Source organism: Corvus moneduloides, chromosome 5, assembly GCF_009650955.1.
Source record: "Corvus moneduloides isolate bCorMon1 chromosome 5, bCorMon1.pri, whole genome shotgun sequence".
NCBI classification, from domain to species: domain Eukaryota; kingdom Metazoa; phylum Chordata; class Aves; order Passeriformes; family Corvidae; genus Corvus; species Corvus moneduloides.
The window spans coordinates 23,323,194-23,341,374 of NC_045480.1; the positions used below are offsets into that span (position 1 = coordinate 23,323,194).

The 18,181-nt window shown below is 38.7% G+C and overlaps 1 protein-coding gene across 1 annotated transcript in view; it reads right to left on the minus strand.

The window, feature by feature from the left end:
- Positions 1–13,620, minus strand: part of RFC1 (replication factor C subunit 1) — a 34,284-nt gene extending 20,664 nt beyond the window's left edge. Inside the window, exons 1-3 of the mRNA XM_032110082.1 lie at positions 13,530–13,620; positions 8,279–8,407; positions 7,244–7,319 (exon numbers count right to left, since the gene is read on the minus strand). Coding sequence (XP_031965973.1) covers positions 7,244–7,319; positions 8,279–8,407; positions 13,530–13,532 — 208 coding nt within the window. The 5' untranslated portion in view covers positions 13,533–13,620. The remainder of the gene's footprint in view (positions 1–7,243; positions 7,320–8,278; positions 8,408–13,529) is intronic.
- Positions 13,621–18,181: the final 4,561 nt, after the last annotated feature.

Here is an 18,181-nt window from a genome sequence, read left to right on the forward strand (position 1 = left end):
ATTTGTAGACTAGTACATAAGGATTTCTATATGGAGCTAAAGGACTACATCTTAAAATCATTAAATCTACATTACTTGTATGAAAGGGTAATATTCTGGACGTTCTTCAGTTTCAACAACACCACTTCTGTGCAAGTACTTAAAACAGTTCCTGTCCTAAAGAACTTGCCATCTCCAGTAACAGGCATTGCTGTCTAAGCTGTATTGAGGGTGCAGAAAATAGGGTTTGTCTACAGTCCTAGTATTGACTTTATTCACTTTACCTATGCATGGGTCAGTACCCAACACTCCCAACACTTGGGAGGATTGAGTTTTGTACTCATCTTTTGCTTAAAGTAAATCTTTAAAAAGATTACCTTTAAGATAACCACTTCTCAAAAAAGCCAGCAGGTCTATTCCAACTCAACCCCTGTAACTCCTTCCAAAGAGCACATGCTACGTGTGACTAGCAAAGTTTATTTTTAATTTCTCCTCATTTAAAAAGGCTAGTAGTTGCAATTTACATTTTTAAATGTAGATATTATGTCACTATGTCATTTTAGACTTTTCATGCCATTTCTCAAAAAGCTAATTGATTTTAGATGTACTGCAAACATGCACTTTAAACCACAATTGTTAGCACTTGGCCTACATTGACATATCACAGTTCTGTGCTGTTATAAAAATATAAAGCTTACCTGAATCATTTCACCTTTACACCCCTGAAACAAAATTATTTTTGGATTTTCCCATTATCAAAGGTAACAGCAGAAAGTTGCCTCTGCTTTATTTTTCACTTTGAGATAAAAAGGTTTAGGGATACAAGACTGAAATGCAGTTAACTACCATGTTCTTAGAGTTAGACACTTGAGTGTCAAACTACATAGCCTTTGATATCCTTGGTCCAATACATACCAAACAAAATTCTTAGTCAAGTCTGTATGCTGTTTTGGGACCATCAAAATACATAAGAAAGGTGAATATATTTAAAACACAGTAAATTATCTTATAGCTGCAAACCCATCAATTACAGCAACTCCTTCCAAATGAAATGCTTACACTTGCCATAGAAACAGCTGTGTGTATTACCTCAGCAAGCAATTAGAAGTGATCAGTCCATTAACTCATTCCAGCTTATTATTACTGAAACTTTTATTCACTTGAGCAGGTTACTTTTCTACAACAGTAGTTCACAGAAGCAGATCTGAATCCCCACCATGCAATGAAATTTCATGTTCTGGTTTAATTGCCTGAAGTTCCGTGCATGACAGGAACACTCAGTAATGCCATGTGAATAATTACAAAACATGAACAAAAGTAACTTAAAGCAATCCAAGCACGTATAAATGTGCCAATTTTTTCCAGGTGCAGCTCAGGCAACAGAACTTACTGAGCCTCTCAGGACACAATGCTCTGTTTTCAAACAAAATCAATCAGCGAGAAGAAAAATGTAAACATAAATCCTCTTTTTACATTTTGAACTAATCCAGCAGATTAACCACATTAAGACCAGTTACTCTGGCAGCTCAATAAGGAGATCTGAAAGGGAGCAAAAAGGTCTCCAGCATGGAAAATAGGAACAGGCAGAGGAAAGCAGCAAAATCTTGAGCTAACACAGGTACAGCTTGAAGTGCTGCTACAGAGACTAAACTAAAATTAATTTTATTTCATGTCCTGCCATGTTTGAAATACAGGCTGACAAGTAATTCCAATGTCTTCTGATAAATTAATCCTTTTTTTAGTCAAAATTACATTTATTTCTCAATATTACTGTTATCCTAGTTTCTGTAGAAAGAAAAAAAGACCACTTCTATAAGAGTAAGATTATATTTAACTTCATCCACACCCCTGGTTTACCCTTACTCCCCTATTCAGGGAGTTAACTACTATCATACATTTACTATGTTCATACAACACTCCTCTCAACTCTTTAAGAGTTTGAGTTCAAGAGCACATTTACCATTACACGACCCTTACATTGTACTGCTGGTATCCCCAAACTTAACCAAATTAATTTTAAACGGGCTCACTCCTCAATAACTTTTACATTCTCCTCTGCAACACCCATCCCAGCTTCTTCAGAGGATTTCTCCCAGAACCCACTCTTATTCCTCAAGTATGTTTCAAAACTCCCTTAAGGCCCAACTACACCTCAACTGACCTTGCATGAAACACTTTAGAGGAAAGCTGGTACATAGAGTACTATTTATCCCCTCCTCACATTTTACCTACGTATAGCATTTGCCATAAGTAAGTAGAACACAAGTATTGCCTAAGAAGTGCCAGTGACAGTATTTTACTCCCTCATGAAATATTTCAGTGCAAGACATGCTTATTCACTGACAACCTGCTGCTCATTTGAACCTGTGCTTGAATGTGGGGACTATTTTTTTTTGCCCACCAGTATTAGCACTTAACTAAATTTTTGTCAGAGGTTGTTTGGGTTTGTTTTGTTGTTTGTTTGTTTCCCCATCCCTAATATTCTCTACATTAAAAGAGCTTCTATTCAGCAAGGACCTCCACAAGCTATTATTTTTGTCCTGTCTTCTAAGCTCTAAAGGAACAGTTTTCCAGTAGCCTACAGACCTCCTCAGTTCCTACCATGTCAGTTTTTCTACCTTTATAAATAATTCAGACTACCACTACAACAAGGGTTTTCTTTTTTTAAAGATATTCAAGCAATCAAGGCAATCGCTACATATACATGATTACCTCTGCACAATGTATATGAAAGATTAAGTATTCACTTCAAGAGAAGTCAAAATTCCTGCTAAATCACCACCTGTGATGAAACCAGATGAAGTTCAACAGACCACAATAACAGGTCATCTACAAAGCTCAAGGTTCTGTACTTCATTAAACAGAACAAGTATTATTTTAATGAGTACATTTGGATGTTCTCTTAATGAGAACATTTGGATTTTTCCCAATCCCCTAAGACTGTACTACCAACAAAAAAAGGCTTTTTGTCCCCTTGTTACTGTACAGAATAACTTCGTTTTATATTTGGCCATCGTTAAACTAAATATTTATTTAGATTAAATGTATCAACAAAAACCAAAGAGTAATTATTCTTGCTTTGTTCTTTTGCCTTTTAAAAAATTAACTTGTTCACAAGCCAATAAGAAACAAAGCAACACAGTAATCCAGATCAGTCTACTCTTAGACAAACCAGAAGGTTAATTTCCCCAAACACTTTTGGAGAAAGCTGTATCCCACATAATTATATTGAACAGCTGAAAAGAAATTCAAGCAACAAGATGAAAAAAGTTTCAAATTAAACTGAAAAATAGGTTGAGGGAATTAACTACCAAACTTCTACTGTCTTCTTGATGCCAAAAGGCTCTTTCAAACACTGCCATGGACAGAACTCTTGAGAATGAGATTCTGACTTCTGAGTGAGTCCAAGCAGTACATTCTAGATTTAAGTTTTTAATAACAGTAAAAACAAGAAAAGGACAAATGCCTACAAATTTTGTTAGGATCTTTTCTATCTATATGTCTATATTCCTATTCTTGTAGAACATATTTATCTCAAGCTAATTACTGGATTGATACCACTTAAATGCACTCAGATTGACAGTTCCATTAAGCTGAAGAAACAATTTCTAGAAATTAAATGTAAACAAAATTCAAGCATTATGTCTCAAAGTTATAAAGGCATTGTTTTAAAATGCACTGTTAAGTCAACCCTGTGTGTACTTAAGACTCTTTTGATAAGAGTAACCTTGAGCCCATGGCTTTCAGGGATTTCACTAATAACCTTGACTAGTGGTCCCGTGGTACCCCTATGCAGAAAAAATTGATTACACCACTTGGAATTGCATAATAAACCTAAATATGTACTGTTTATTCCCCAGGAATTTGATCATTTACCTATGCTGGGATAAATGCTTTTAAAGATCCTTTTAATTAGGAAAGAATTGTGGGCAAAACTGCCAAAGGAAGCAAAGCTTTGAGTAAAAGGATAAGTACAACAAATAAAATGTTCATGTTATTTTGGAAAATTGAGCTCATTTGAATACCTGACATGGTACAGCCAGGTTAACTACCTAGGACAAGCAAAATAAGCACAATGTATCTTAAAGACAAGAATTCTGAAAAGACCCCAAGGAGGAAGAAAAGTATAGAAAAAAACCCAGTTGAGCCACACTTCTAATGCAATACTGCAGCAAACAATCCCTTTTTGTTTTAAAAATACATGGTATGATTATAGGGAGGCAATGTTTATGTTCAGCAGTAAACTTAGCAAAAAAATACTACCATACCTACGGACAGTGTCCACTCTTCCAAAGTAAGTATAATAAAACTCAAAGAAGATCACAGAAGAACTACTGAAATTCTATTACTTAAAAACCATGTTTTATCAAAACAGATTTGGATTCAAGTCTGTTAATTCAATCACAGTTTCTTCAGGAAGCACTGTGGCTAGTAAAGAACTCTGCTCCAGAGACAAATACAGAAGGCAGAAGACAGAAGTTGCAGGTTCAGCCCAACTCGGACTGGGTGCAGAAGTACCGGCAACCACTGCAGCAAGTGACAAACTAAATGTTTGTGTTGAGAAGTTACAGACAAAACCAAGAACTTCTGTAGTCACCAACATATCACACAGAGATTACACATGGAACGTTATATACCAAGTAAAATAACATTTGAAAACATGCATGTTTTCAAACCTGCAGCCAACAGTTATTTCTAAGTATGCTACTGAGCAGCTAAACTATATTAAAGGTACTTAACTTCTTCTCCATAATCTATAGAATTCTCTTTAAGCAAGGAAGCATTACCTCATTAAATTATATGCCTATTTAAATCAACCTAAGCCACTACTCAACATCAGCTCAGTTTTCAGCCTGCTCCCGTGACTTTACAGTACTTGAGGCTGAACTTCTGAAGTGTTTTTGGTTAGCTTGTTCAAGGAGAACATAATTTGTCTTCCTCAATATTAGGTTTTATGGTCACATCTGAGTATATCAGTCAAACAGTCCATCCCACTGTAACATAATCCCCCCCCACTATAGGTGAACATATAATGATATATTTCTTCCATTACCTGTCTCTGAAATATAAACAACAGGATCCTGCTTTAGAACTTTACCAAGTTTTGAAGTAGCTGCTTTTTTCTCAGGTGACTTCTTGGATTTTTTCACTGACGACACCTCCTCTTCTGAATCTGTATTTTGACCACAACATAAATGTAGATTTCCTCCACATACACATATGTGATCTGTTACTTAAAGCCTAACAGTTAACATGTGTTCACATATATTCAGCTGAGTGAGAAAAAGACTCCATATTCCTACCATGGTAGGAAGGTCAGAGCATAGCTCTGCTTTTCATGCATCACATAAATGACTAAATGAAAATCTGGTCAGAACCCAGCATTGACAGTGTTTTTTGTTTACATAACAATACTTTGTTATTTATTTCAGTAACTGCTATACCTGTATAACAACCTTTCTGAAAAAGAATGCGACCATCAAAGATACCACAGCAGCTTACTTCAGAAAAAGCCAAACACACCCAACAAAACCAAACAAGCAAACATTTTTAAAAAAAACACCCAGAAAAAAACCCAATGCCAAACCCACAAAAAATATAATATTATGCTGCTGTGTTCCATGAAACCAATTCCACAAACTAACAACAGACAAAAAAAAAAAAAAATCACTGAGGTGGTACTCTGCTTTTTCAGGAGAACACTGGTGACTTGCCACTCATCACCAACCATTCTCCACATCCCAAAAGCTGTCGAGATGACAAATTTACACTACTGTGGATTATGTATCCCAGCATCCAAATGAATCAGCAGGATGAACTGAAGAAGTAGAGACAACTAACAAGTGTCAGAGAGGGCTAATGTATAGAGCCTACCTCTTCCCATGATAAACACAAATATACTGTAATTATATCTAAAAAAAAGACTGGATACAGTCAGTTGACTTGAATACTGTCACCCTGCACAAAACACAACAAGCAAAAAACAAACAAAAACAAGCAAAAACAAACAAACAAACAAAAACCAAACAAAAAATCCCCCAACCCCATCAACAAAAAAAACCCAGCCAACCAAACAAAAATGAAAACAAAACCACCCACAGAGTTTTCCATCTTGAAGAGCTTAGAGTACTATTTCTCTTTTTCTCTCCTACTACTAAAGGGTTAGAATCTCCAAACAATATCAGTATTTCAAAGGTATCAGCTGAGCAATATATTAATTTTGTATTCCTACTATTCCTTACTGCTGAACAGGAACTGTCTATAAAACATTTTATCTAAAGATTTGGAAACACTTTTCTATATACAATTGCATTATTAGGACATGTTTCTGTGATCATTTTTCTTCGACCAGAAAAGCAGTCTTCTATTAAAGAGACCGCTTCTAAAGTTTCAAGCTGAAGTCTTTGGTAGGAGTCAAAAATTGTAGGAACACCTGCAATCTTTTCTACAGCTTCACAACAAGATACAGAATACCATCAAAGAGGATTTAAATTACATAGCAGATCAGAAAATTTAATTTTAAAGCTTGACATTTCTAGTTTAATCTAACATCTTGACATGCAAGGGCTTGGGTTTTCTTGTTCGGGGATTTTTGTTGTTTGGGTTATGTTTTAAGATGTAAGTGCTATAAAATGGGTTTCCCTTATTGTAATACTCCAAAGAATATTTTCAGAATGTGATATCTTCAAATTATATTCTCTGTGCTTCATACTGTATTTCTAACTATGGAACAAACATTTACTAGACTTTTTTTAATAGGAAAAGACAAATAAATTAAACCCAAGTTTGCTTTTAAAACAATCTCCTAGATTATGTTCATGCAGTGCAAAGAAATGTAAAGTTATAGTATATAATCAGCCTCCTGTACCCACTGTAGGATGTTATTTTTCCTTAATAAAACCAAAAACCGAAAGCATTCCACAATGTATATACAATCTCATAGCAATAAAAAAAGTTCCCAAGTTTTGATAAAATTAATCATCTGAATTTCTTTTTTGTGGGTTTTTTTTTGCGTGTGGGTTGTGTTTTGGGTTTTTTTTAACAGCTGTTTTGTTAAAAGTTACCTTGCATTGTATATTACATACCTGGCACTCTTACTATTATCAAACACCTGTATCCATCAATATTTGCCATGAAAAAAGTTTTACTTGCATTGACTAAAAAAAAACCTCAAAAAACTTTCAGATATACAATTTACCTAATCAACCTTGCATGCTGATGCAAAAAATACAAAGGAATATTCAGAAACAACTTTGAACACTACCTGAATCATAGATTATTCTTCTCTTCTTTTTTGTCCGCTTTTGTTTGGAATCGTCTTCACTGGGTGAATTATTCACCTAAGTGTAACAGTCCATTAGTTCAACCATTACACAGATCCTCTCAGCTTTCAGACAGTCATACATCCAAATTTATGAGTTTCAAACAAATTCTAACAGAAATTATTTCTTTTCCAATATTACGTTTACAAATAGTCCTAACCCCTGTGTGGGAGGGGGAAAGATGCAGCAGAGAGAAAATAAGGAAGAATTTTCACACTGAAATTATACAGTCAGAATACTTTTTTAAGCCAGCTCTTTCTTCCAAACTGATATGTTTCACATTAAACATTCCATCCTATTAGAAATCCATCCATTCTTTAAGTGATTTTAAAACTAGCTTTAGCCATTGCTTTCTTTTTTATACAGCTCAGGTGATTAACATGGAAAGTAGTCTGAAACCAGAACCCAATCTAGTTTTAACCAGTCATTTTAAAGAATTTGGTCTTTGCAGCAGGTTTAGAGAAGTGATCCCAACAAACACAGTGTTAACATTTCCTTTACAGGTGTTAAAACACCTGGGTAAAAAAACTGGTCAGCAGGCACTACACCACAGACTTTTACCTCATTTGTAAGCATGAGGTCTTTGCTATGTCTGCATCTACTGTGCATAAACCTTGGGTTTATTAAACTAAAAATTACATAACCAAACCTACTTAGAGAACTGCGGCTATAGTCAGAATAACTTCAAATATATCAGACTGTTCTTACACTAGCTCTTAACCCTAAGAACTTCTATACCTACCTTTGTCTTACAAACCAAATTTTTTTAACTAGCAATTTTCTTCACCACCTACAAAGTTTTACTGCTATGAGTTAATTTTAAGTGGTAGTTTCCTCCCATACCTGTAAAAACAACTGACATACAGTCTGTTATTTTAGTATGTGAGAAGAACTATGACTTTAAAAAACGCTAGATACACAATCAATCTTGCATCAGAGAAACCAAGCACTTCATAAAAATGAAAAGCAAAACTAACCTTAGCCTCCTTCTCCCTTTTCTTCCCACTTGAGGGTCCTTCACCATTTTTAATTCTTTCACTCTTTTTCACAGACTCACATTCTTGTCGCTTTCCAGGTGGTACAACACCAAAGAATTTCCGGATATCCTAGTAAAAGGGAAGGCAGATTTATAAATTTTTAAATACAGACAGCTCTTCACACTACACTTACGTGACCTTTTCAGCAGCTCCATTACATTTATTGATTTTGAAATTTTGTTTACAGTTCAGAAAACAAAGCCCAGATAGTTAAAAGTAGTTGCTCAGACACCCTCACCACCTGACTCTAGTCTTCGAATCATGAAAAAAATTTTTTTCTTCCTTAGTTGGGCATCTTCACCAATACAAAATGCAAGACAAACTTCCACCAGCAATGAAATACAATGACTTAAGACAGATGTATCATTAGAATTCTTTTTTTCTGATTGTCACAAACCTGGACTGAAATATTTCTATAGTTTATATGATCAACACACTTATGAAGTAGTGCCCAATGTAGAAAGACAGAAAAGGACCAGGAGCTTGAAAGAGTGAAGTAGTAACACATACTGCATTTTCCACCTTCTCATAAATTTTTAAGACAGTAACTTACACCTCATTAAAAAACTAGCCAGCAAGAAACTTACAAAATTTAAATAAAGTAACACCAAGATCAATTTTGTTACCTTATTTTAGTACCTGACCACAATACAGCCACAACAAGCTTTCTAAGCATGTAAAATCAGCACCTGAAGCTTAAATTTTAGAAAATCACTATTGTATACACAAAATCGCATCTGACTTCTGTTTTTAAAATCTAGCAATCCAGTTTTATTAAAAGAAATTGAGAAAACAAGTACCTGGTTGTTATCACTACTGCCAGGGTTAGCAGCCATTTCAGAGAAAGAAAGTACCTGGCCTAAATCATATATAGCAGGTAAAGGATAGGGCTCAGGACTCCACTGTACCCAGCTGAAAGCTATTCCCTATCATGGACTTCAGCTGGCACTTCTTTATTATTACAGGGAACCACAAGTAAAGTAGTACATTCTTAGGAAATTGGCATCAAGTCTGATTGATAATAAGGGGTCTTTGAGGCTCTTTTTCTAACCGTCACTCTCTGTCAGTTTGGATTTAGGGCTTAAAATCAATGGAACATCTGATTTGAAAGCATAAACAAAAAATGGGACATGTATAAATTAATTTAGTACACTTAAAACAATTTTATAGAATTGGAAATGTTGTTTCCTGTAAAAATTTAGGCTCTTTGTGTTTTAACTGCAGGTACTAATACAGATTCAGCAAATGGTAGATTGAAAATCATTCTTCCTCAGTGTGACTTCACATTTTTCCATCCATGGAATTCATGCCTTGAAGCACAGATTTTCAACACTCCATTATTTTACATATATTCCTACAATATAAATGCAGTACTACAGAAGCTCTGAAATTTTGACTGCTGATACCTATAGCTAACAGATTTGAAGAGAGCATCTATTCAAAAAGTTTCCAAGTAGATTTGTGGACCTGATCACTCAATTATACTCATTATTACTGACTTCTTTTTAGGCTTAAGGTAACTTGGCAAAAGAAGAACAAGTCTCATTAGATCTTTTATGTAGCAAAATAATTTAAATACTTAATACAACACTGCAAAATAAAGTGACTTTAAAGTTTACATTTTTTAATAGTTGTTACTTTAAAGCTTAAAATATTTGAGGATTTAATTTTAGATCAACAGTAAGGCTCCATTCATTCTACTGTTTTCACCAAAAACTGCTAGCTAGTAAGTGAGGTGCTCCGCAAATCTACCATCCTCTGCCAACCTCTGTGCTACCTGGCAATTGTTATGTGAGGGAACATGAATACATCCCAAAATTACAGTCTTCAAGCTTATACACCTTAAAAGTGGTAGCAGGGAACATGTGTTACATTGGTTAGCCCACTTTAAAACCACATGCCTGCTTTAACTTATTTCTAAAGCTTTTCAGTAGGCTTCTCCACAGGCTTTTAAGAAGATTTATTAATTTCACTATTTTTCCTCTAACTAAACCTTTAGTTTTGGATTACGGTTCTGGAATCAGTTTTAAAATGCACATAATTGTGGCAAAAGCTTTGCAGAACCTTCTGGTGTTTTAAGCATAGGCAATAATATTAGAATTTTTTAAGATTTATACAAGGTTTATGAAATGCAAACTTAAAATACACAGCCCTAAGCTACAAAGGAAGATTGACATCTGTGCACAACCTTCTTTAATCTTCCACTATAAATTCACCAATCTTCAGCTATCCTGCTCTTCAGAGGACAAGGTAACCTTGCTGACATAACACAGTGAATACAGAATTGCTTGGGAGAAAAGTATGCCTCAGGGCAACAATAAAGGTACCTTTCAATGAAGCTTTTATGCAAGAATCATGACACAGATTTTTCAGGCCATTTATAAAGATATGCCAAATAAATTATTAATTCATTGCATAACTAATTGCAGAAATCAAGCCACGTAAGTATCTATCATACAAGCTTAGATCCCAGACAGGACCACTTTCCTCCATCCTGGGCTTATCTATTTAACATATTCTGACTGACCTTCCTATTGGTATATTATGCCATCCATACATATATGAGACCACCAGGTCTCATATATATATATATAGATGTATATATATATATATATACACACCAGGAAAATCTGTATGTTTAGCTTTTATCTACGCTCGTTCCAGTGAGGAAAGGCTGGAACTATCAAGATTCCTTCCAGGACATCACCCCAAAAACCACAGCAATGTGCCTTGTGTATCCTGCAGATACTGACCAGCATGGCAGCTCCCTTGCCCATAAGGCTAAAATTAAAATAGGCAAGGCTATTTTGCTGTGGCTCCCCAGGGCTGCTTCCACAGCAGCACCAGCAAGGAATTAACTTTGAGCAGCTCCACCTAGGTAGGAGTTGTAACTAAGAATGTCTGATCACGCTCACTCAAGTGGGGTGACTGATGCATAGCATGTGAAAGGCCTTAAAAGCTAGTTCCTGCTCAGTTATCTTAAAGTTGCACGGCTGTGCCATCTAGTCCTTGCCTGTTCTGACTACTGCTTCAAATCCTCCATCTTACACAGTAACAGAAGACCACAGTAATTAATCATGCCAGGCTGCAAGTTTTCTCTTGAAAGATTTGCATCTGTCTGTTTTATTAGGTAGAGAAACAGAAACTGAAACCTATTTGTTAGGTAGTACGAAGACTGCTAACTCAAAGAGTGTTTTTACAAGACTAGTGTTCACTACGGCAGAATATTTTCCAAAGTAACATCATATAATCCAGTCTGCACCTCAAAATACGAGACAGAAAACTGAACTTCACCAACCTAGCTCAATGACTGCAGCAGAAAGTAATGCACCTTACTTCAGGTACTGTGAGTGTCTCAATGAGGGCCTCACATCAAAACAACATTATTTCTTTCCAATCTGCCTATTCCAGTGCAAGTTTTGCCTGGGTATCAGCTCTGACACTTGGCACTTCCAGAGCAATTGCACTAACTAAAATCAGATTTATAGTATCACTTCAGTGAAACCTGAAGTAATACCTGCTTGGATAACTATACTTAATGAACAGTTACTGATAGTGGTAACTGCAGCAGTGCTTTTGTAGCAGTATCACAGTTCTCAGTGTTTAACAGCTGATGCTCCAGCTCCAGCCGTGAGTGTCCCTCTCAGCAAGACAAAACTCAAGAACTCTCTACTCCTGGGCATTCATTCCCTCAGGTGTACCAGTGTAGCTCACTGCTTGGGAAGCGGGTCAGGCCACTAATCTGGGTGAAAAATAAATCTCTTCTAAGTCAGCTTGTTGTGTAACTGTGCACACATCAGTTCAGCATAGCTGAGAGTATGCTGCAGAACCAAGCTAACAGGGGCTACTTACACTTCACACTGCATGAAAAAAGTTTGCAAGGGTATGACATGGACTTGCAATATGCTCATGCTGTTGTTGCACAAGCAGAACAGGCTGCACCATTACTAACATCACTGTACTTTTGCCTCTATTTCCACAGCTGCAGTAGTGATGGTTGAGCAGCCACTTAAGCACTGAAAAGGGAATGGGCTTAGGCAACTTTTACATTCCCCAAAATGATGGTTGTCTCCCGCCCTTCTAGGACAGGGCCAGACACTGCGAGATGGTGACATTCAGAAGACTACACAAGGAGAATCCCTTTGTCCTAGGAAGGTGGGAAAGGAGGAAGCAAGCCTTCCAATAAGATCAGTTTTCTAAAAAGGTGATAGCAGGGACACAGAAGAGATATGTCCTTGTACATAAACTTGAAGTAATCAGCCAGCCCAAAACGAACCATGAAAATATCACAGTTTAATAGTGCCAGGAGTCTTAGTGCTGGCAAACCTCTGCCAGTACAGCAGAAGACTCAGGTTGTATCACCCATCATTGCGGAGCACCAGGTATAAGCTATAAACAAGCTTAAACTCTTTGGAGAGTCCAAAGAGTTGCACTTAACTTGTAAAATGACGTCTGTAGTTAAGCCAGTAAAAAGTGGGGACAGAAACTCCATCTGAATACAAGCAAACTTATCTGAGCCAGAAATGAAAAGGGGATACCATCTTAGGGTGGCTGTAAAGGTAAGGTGAGCAGCACTTTGGAAAGCACAGGAACACGTATATATTTACATTTAAAATCTCTTTACATCCTACTGAGGGTTGCATCGTTATCTATAAACAAGTGTCTACTTCCAGAGTTTCAAGCTCTTTTTTTCCCCACTCGAACTGTTTTCCTGCAAATACTGTGCACCCTCCAGCTCGGCATCAGAAACGCCTCGTGTGGAATTAATTCCCGCTGGAATTAAAGGAAGAGTTAACACTCCGGCACACCGCGTTTACAGAAGGTTTGCCTATCCGCATTCCTTCCCCGGACGAGCCCACGGTCCGCGCCCTACTCCCCACCCGCTTTCGGGGGGGAAGGGAAGCTGGAGAGGCTCAGCCGCATCTCCCTCTGCGCAAGGGCATTTCCTCGGCCACGGGTTCACGCTCCTGGCACGCGCGGGAGGCCTCGGCCCCTGCGGGCGGGAGCGCGGCGGGGCGGCCTCTCCGCCGCAGCCGCTCGGGCACCGCGCGGGGCTCCGCGCCCGGGGCCGCCCGCGGGGCTCGCTCAGCCGCGCCGGGCCTCGACGGCCCCGCAGCCGCCCCCCGGCCCCGCGGGACCCTGCGCGCCGTCCCCGCCCCGCACAGCCCCAGCCCGGCGGGGAGCCCCTCACCATGGCGGCGGCGCGGTCCCTGTGCCTAGCAGGACGCTCCCGCCTCCATGCTCCCGCCTTCGCGCCAACTCCCGCGGCCCCGCGCGCGGCGCTGCCGTCACGGCCGCGACGGGCGGGGCTGGGGGGCGGCCGGGGCGTGCCCCGGGCCGGGGCCGGGGCCGTAGCGGTGGATCCCAGGGGACCCCGGTTGCCTCCAGCACACTCCCGGCCCCGGCCCCGGCCCCCTCGCCCCCGTCCGTGTGCGGGCGGCAGCGGCCCTTCCCCGCGGCGGAGGTTTAACCGCTCCCGCCGCCTCGAGCAGCAGCAGCAGCAGCTCAAAATGGAGCTGCGTGTGCTCGGGCGCCTCCAGCAGAGCAGGCGAGCCGGCAGGCTGAACTGCTGGGTGAAAACAGACAAGCGAGCAGTGCCAGGCCTCCGTGATTTTTGTCACTTTTTAGGCCACTGAGGCAAACTCAGCACCCAAAATAGGTGGGCAGCCAGGCCCGGGTCAGCGCAGCACTGAAAGGCATTTCCCGGTCATAAACATGTGATGTCCCTTCCATTCTGGCTGTGCAGGGAGCGTCGGGCTCTGGTTCCTCTGAAAGTATTTTCTCCCATGCGCTAAGGCTGGGGAGAGCTCGGAGTCTTAGAAGTCCAAGAGAAACCGGGAAATTAACGCTGTGTCTGCTCCTACAGGTTGCTTAATTTTCTAATTAATTTTAATGAAATCTATATTTTCTTCCATTTTTTTCCCTCTACTTGCTAAACACCGGAAGGGAATAAACTTGGTCAAGCCAATAGAAATGACTCCACTCTCAAATATTGGCTAATGTTTAGATTCTGCCAACCTACCGAATTGCTAATTATTGTTGGACTTGGAGAAGAATAGGGAAGGCAAACTGCATTTGTGACGTTACAAATACTGCCAGTGATTTAGGAGACCACTCATCAAAAACCAACCAAAGAGTACAAGCTCAATTTGTACTCGTCTCATACTGCAATTCCTAATGCTATCACTATTGTTCCCTCTGTATTCACTGTCTTCTTGGTGGCATGGTCAAATTCCAGATAACTGTTAATGATACCTATTACCTTTCTTGTTTATTTCTTGAAATTGGACTTTAAGTAATTGTAAGATCTGTTTGCACAGAAACTGCTACCGTTCTTTTATGAACACACATGGTTAGGTGGAGTCGTGTATTTTCAGCATGAGCATAGCTTGTGAATTTGGATTTCTGCATAAGGAACACAGTGAGCAAGTAAACACAGACCCACAGCACAGGCTGTGCTTTTTGGCCTGTTTTGCAAGTTATTCCATATGCACTCAACATAATGGCTATGCAAACAAAACTGACAGTGCTTTAGAAAAACATCTCCTGTGATAAGTTTGTATTTACATATTTAATTCTCGTTATGTAACTTTTAAAGCTGTGCATATTCCTGATACCTGAACTAAAGATCAGTTAAAATGGCTGACATTTGTAAGAGCCAAACTGTTCAAATAATGCTAAAAGAGTTACTGCAGGTGGTTATCTCTATTTGTAGTTGATAAAGTTACCTAGAGTAACATCTAGCAGAGCAGTATCTGCTTGTGGGCTTGTGACATCTTCATGTTTCTTGGAAGGCAAGAGTTTAACCCTTTATGGAGACATCAGGCTGAATACCTGGAATGTCTATAATTCACTCCTGGGTATGGTGTGGAGACATAGAATACCTCTGTTCCTATGTACATGTCTACGAAACCAGTGGAAGTGGGAAGAATCTTGCTCCATCACAGGAAACAAAACTGAATACTCATCGTATTGTGATGTGCTTTGCAAGATAAAATCAAGGCAAAATCCATTTTGAGTCTATAATTTATCATGGGTTGTGTTTTAAAGGCCTATTACCCAACTAAAATGACAGCTTTTTTAGAAGTAGATAAAGTACACTTGATTTCACCACTATGACAAATACATTTTTTTAATTAGTATTGTTTTCTACCTTTCTGAAACTCACAGACTATTTGCCTTTTTATGTTGGGTTTGTTTTCTAAAATACATTTTAAAACGTGAGATATTAACTCTTGAACTTGAGAGTTTTTTTCCCCTGTGTAATTAGCCCAGCCCTACTGGTTTTATTATTAGTGAAGGCTTTGTCTTGCTTATTAAGAGATGAGGTTGTTAATAAGAAAATTACATTTTCTTATATTGAGAAATAAAAAATAATCTGTTTTCTTTTTGTTAATATCTTGTTTATTTTATTTTCACTTTTTTGCATATTGCTATGTTGATACTCTTTTGGAATTGAAACCAACTTTTTAAGTGAAATTTCAGGTTAAATTCTGATTTTTTGTAGTAATGGCATTAAAATACTATTTACTAGATAGTAATCTCTATTTTGGAAGAATCCCATAAGGAATATTTTTCTTACTAGACTCTCTAGTAAAGAAAATAAATTTTTCCTGGCATTGTAAAAGCAGGAATTAGCATTTTGTTACAGATGAAAAATTCCAAAAATTCTTCATAAATCTGTGGTGTAGTTTCTATTTACATTAGGCTTTCTCTAGTATCCATCACAATTCTGTGCCTTTAGAAGAGACTTGATCCCATCTCAAACTGTTTTTGCTGTATAAGGTAAAGATAAGGGATTTGCATGACACTGTTGTGGGCAATTATGTAAGTTGTGCTTCTCTGAGCACCTAACACTAGTAGATCTGAGCAGCTTAATGTAAACATTACACTTTTTCTGAGTGAACTTTGTCTTTAGGTCTTTTTCCTCATTTACATATCTAGGCAGAATGAATGTGTCAACTCAGATACTCAGTCTAACATTCAAAACTTTTAGCTAATGTGTTCAGCATTTCTGTAGATCAAACCCCAGATTTTCAAGCCAAACCCCAAAACAAGGAGAGTACATATTCAAGAGTCAAGTGAAAAGTTGTTTTCTTCATTTTAATCACATGCCTTGGCAAAGGCAAAGAAAAGGAAAACTGATAGTTAAGAATGAAACTGAATAATCATTAGGCTTCCTAACTACTGAGTCTGTATCAGCAAGTGCCCTGGAGATTTCAGCTTCTCCCAGTCTCGATTCATTCTGAGACCAGATTGATTAAGTGCATGGACAGAGGCAGGAAATCCCACTGTGCAGCATCATACTGTATGATGTCCTCATACAGTACCAGGGTTGGAGCCTGTGCTGACACTGCCACTTGAGCCAGTGGAACCATTAATTCTCTTCCCCTCCTTTCACATCCTCACTTCCCAACAGCCCCATATCCCATCTCACTCTTCTGCGCTGGTTGCTTTCCAAATTAACAACAGTCACAGTACTTCCTTTCCCCAAGTCTTTGCTCAGGTCATGAAATCCTCCTTCCAGATTCAAGTCACTATATGATTCACATCAGTTAAACTGCTTCCTCTTTAACTTCATGAAGTTAAATTACAGCCCAAATAGTTACATTTGACCAAGCAGTAAGAAACTGGATTCACAGTCTTGAAACATTGAAACACTTTCAGACCTTGCTCCCAGTCATGTCAACCGTAAGGAAAGGAATATAGTTCATAGCCTTGTACAGACCAAGCATCTGGGAGCACCAGTCTCTGCTGCACCTTACACATCTCAGGCAGGTGCAATACATTGTCTGCATCCTCATGCCAGTGGTACTACCACTGCTGTATTTAGTGGGGAGAAGCCTGTTGTCTTTCTCTTGCCCACAGATTGTCATAGTGTTACAAAGCTGTTGTGGATGTTTGGAGCTCGAGCATCTGGTAATATGGTAACTACCTGCTTTAGAAGTGGCATTGACAACGACTTGTGTTTGGGTGTTCTTTCATAAAGTAGGATACATACAATCAGTGCTTTTATGTGTCAAAATAGAGGGATGATGTTGATGCAATAGCCATCAAACAGCATTTTAAATGCTGTTCCATAGAACGAAAAAGGAACATGTCAGTATGTACAGTAAACCAACTTGGTATAGTCCCTGTCTGCTCCTCTTGTTCCCAAGCTGCCTGTGTGTGGTAGGATCTTGGCTGAGAAATGTAGATCGGTTACTTCAGGTAGCTGAGGGAGTGCTGGGTTTGTTATATGGGAGAGGCTCATATTAGATGCATGGCTACCCCAGCACCAGGGACCTGGAGTGCAGAAGATGTCAGTGGGAGCTCTTGTCTTCATCTGTGGTGAAAATGTTTCTTGTAAAGACACTGCAGAGAAATGCTTACAAACATGGACATTTTGTTGTTTATCCTAAAAATAAATTGGTTTCCATTTGTATTGATTAATCAGCTTTACTGATAAATTAAAGGTATGTGTCAGTGGCATTATGCAGTGCTGCAAGCGTGCTCTCACAGGGAGCAGGAGCAGTAAAGCAGCAAGCAGTAGCCCAGCAGTGCATCTGGGCTTTCATGTCCTACATGGCAGCAGGGCTAAATCATCTGACCAGAGTGCTCTGCTCAGGTGATAAATTGTTCCCACGTTCAGCTTTCAGTGCATATCTTTCTTGCATGCAAAGTTACTTGACACTTCTATGTTGTTCCTCAAGGCTCTTCTGCAGCTGTGGTCAAACAGTTCTGTTACTATATGGACACACTTTAAATTACTGTACCTCAAGAAAAACAGAAATGGCAGGCATCAGTCTTACTGTATTGAGTAAATGGACTGTATCTCAGCATGCACAGTGTTGCTAAACATGT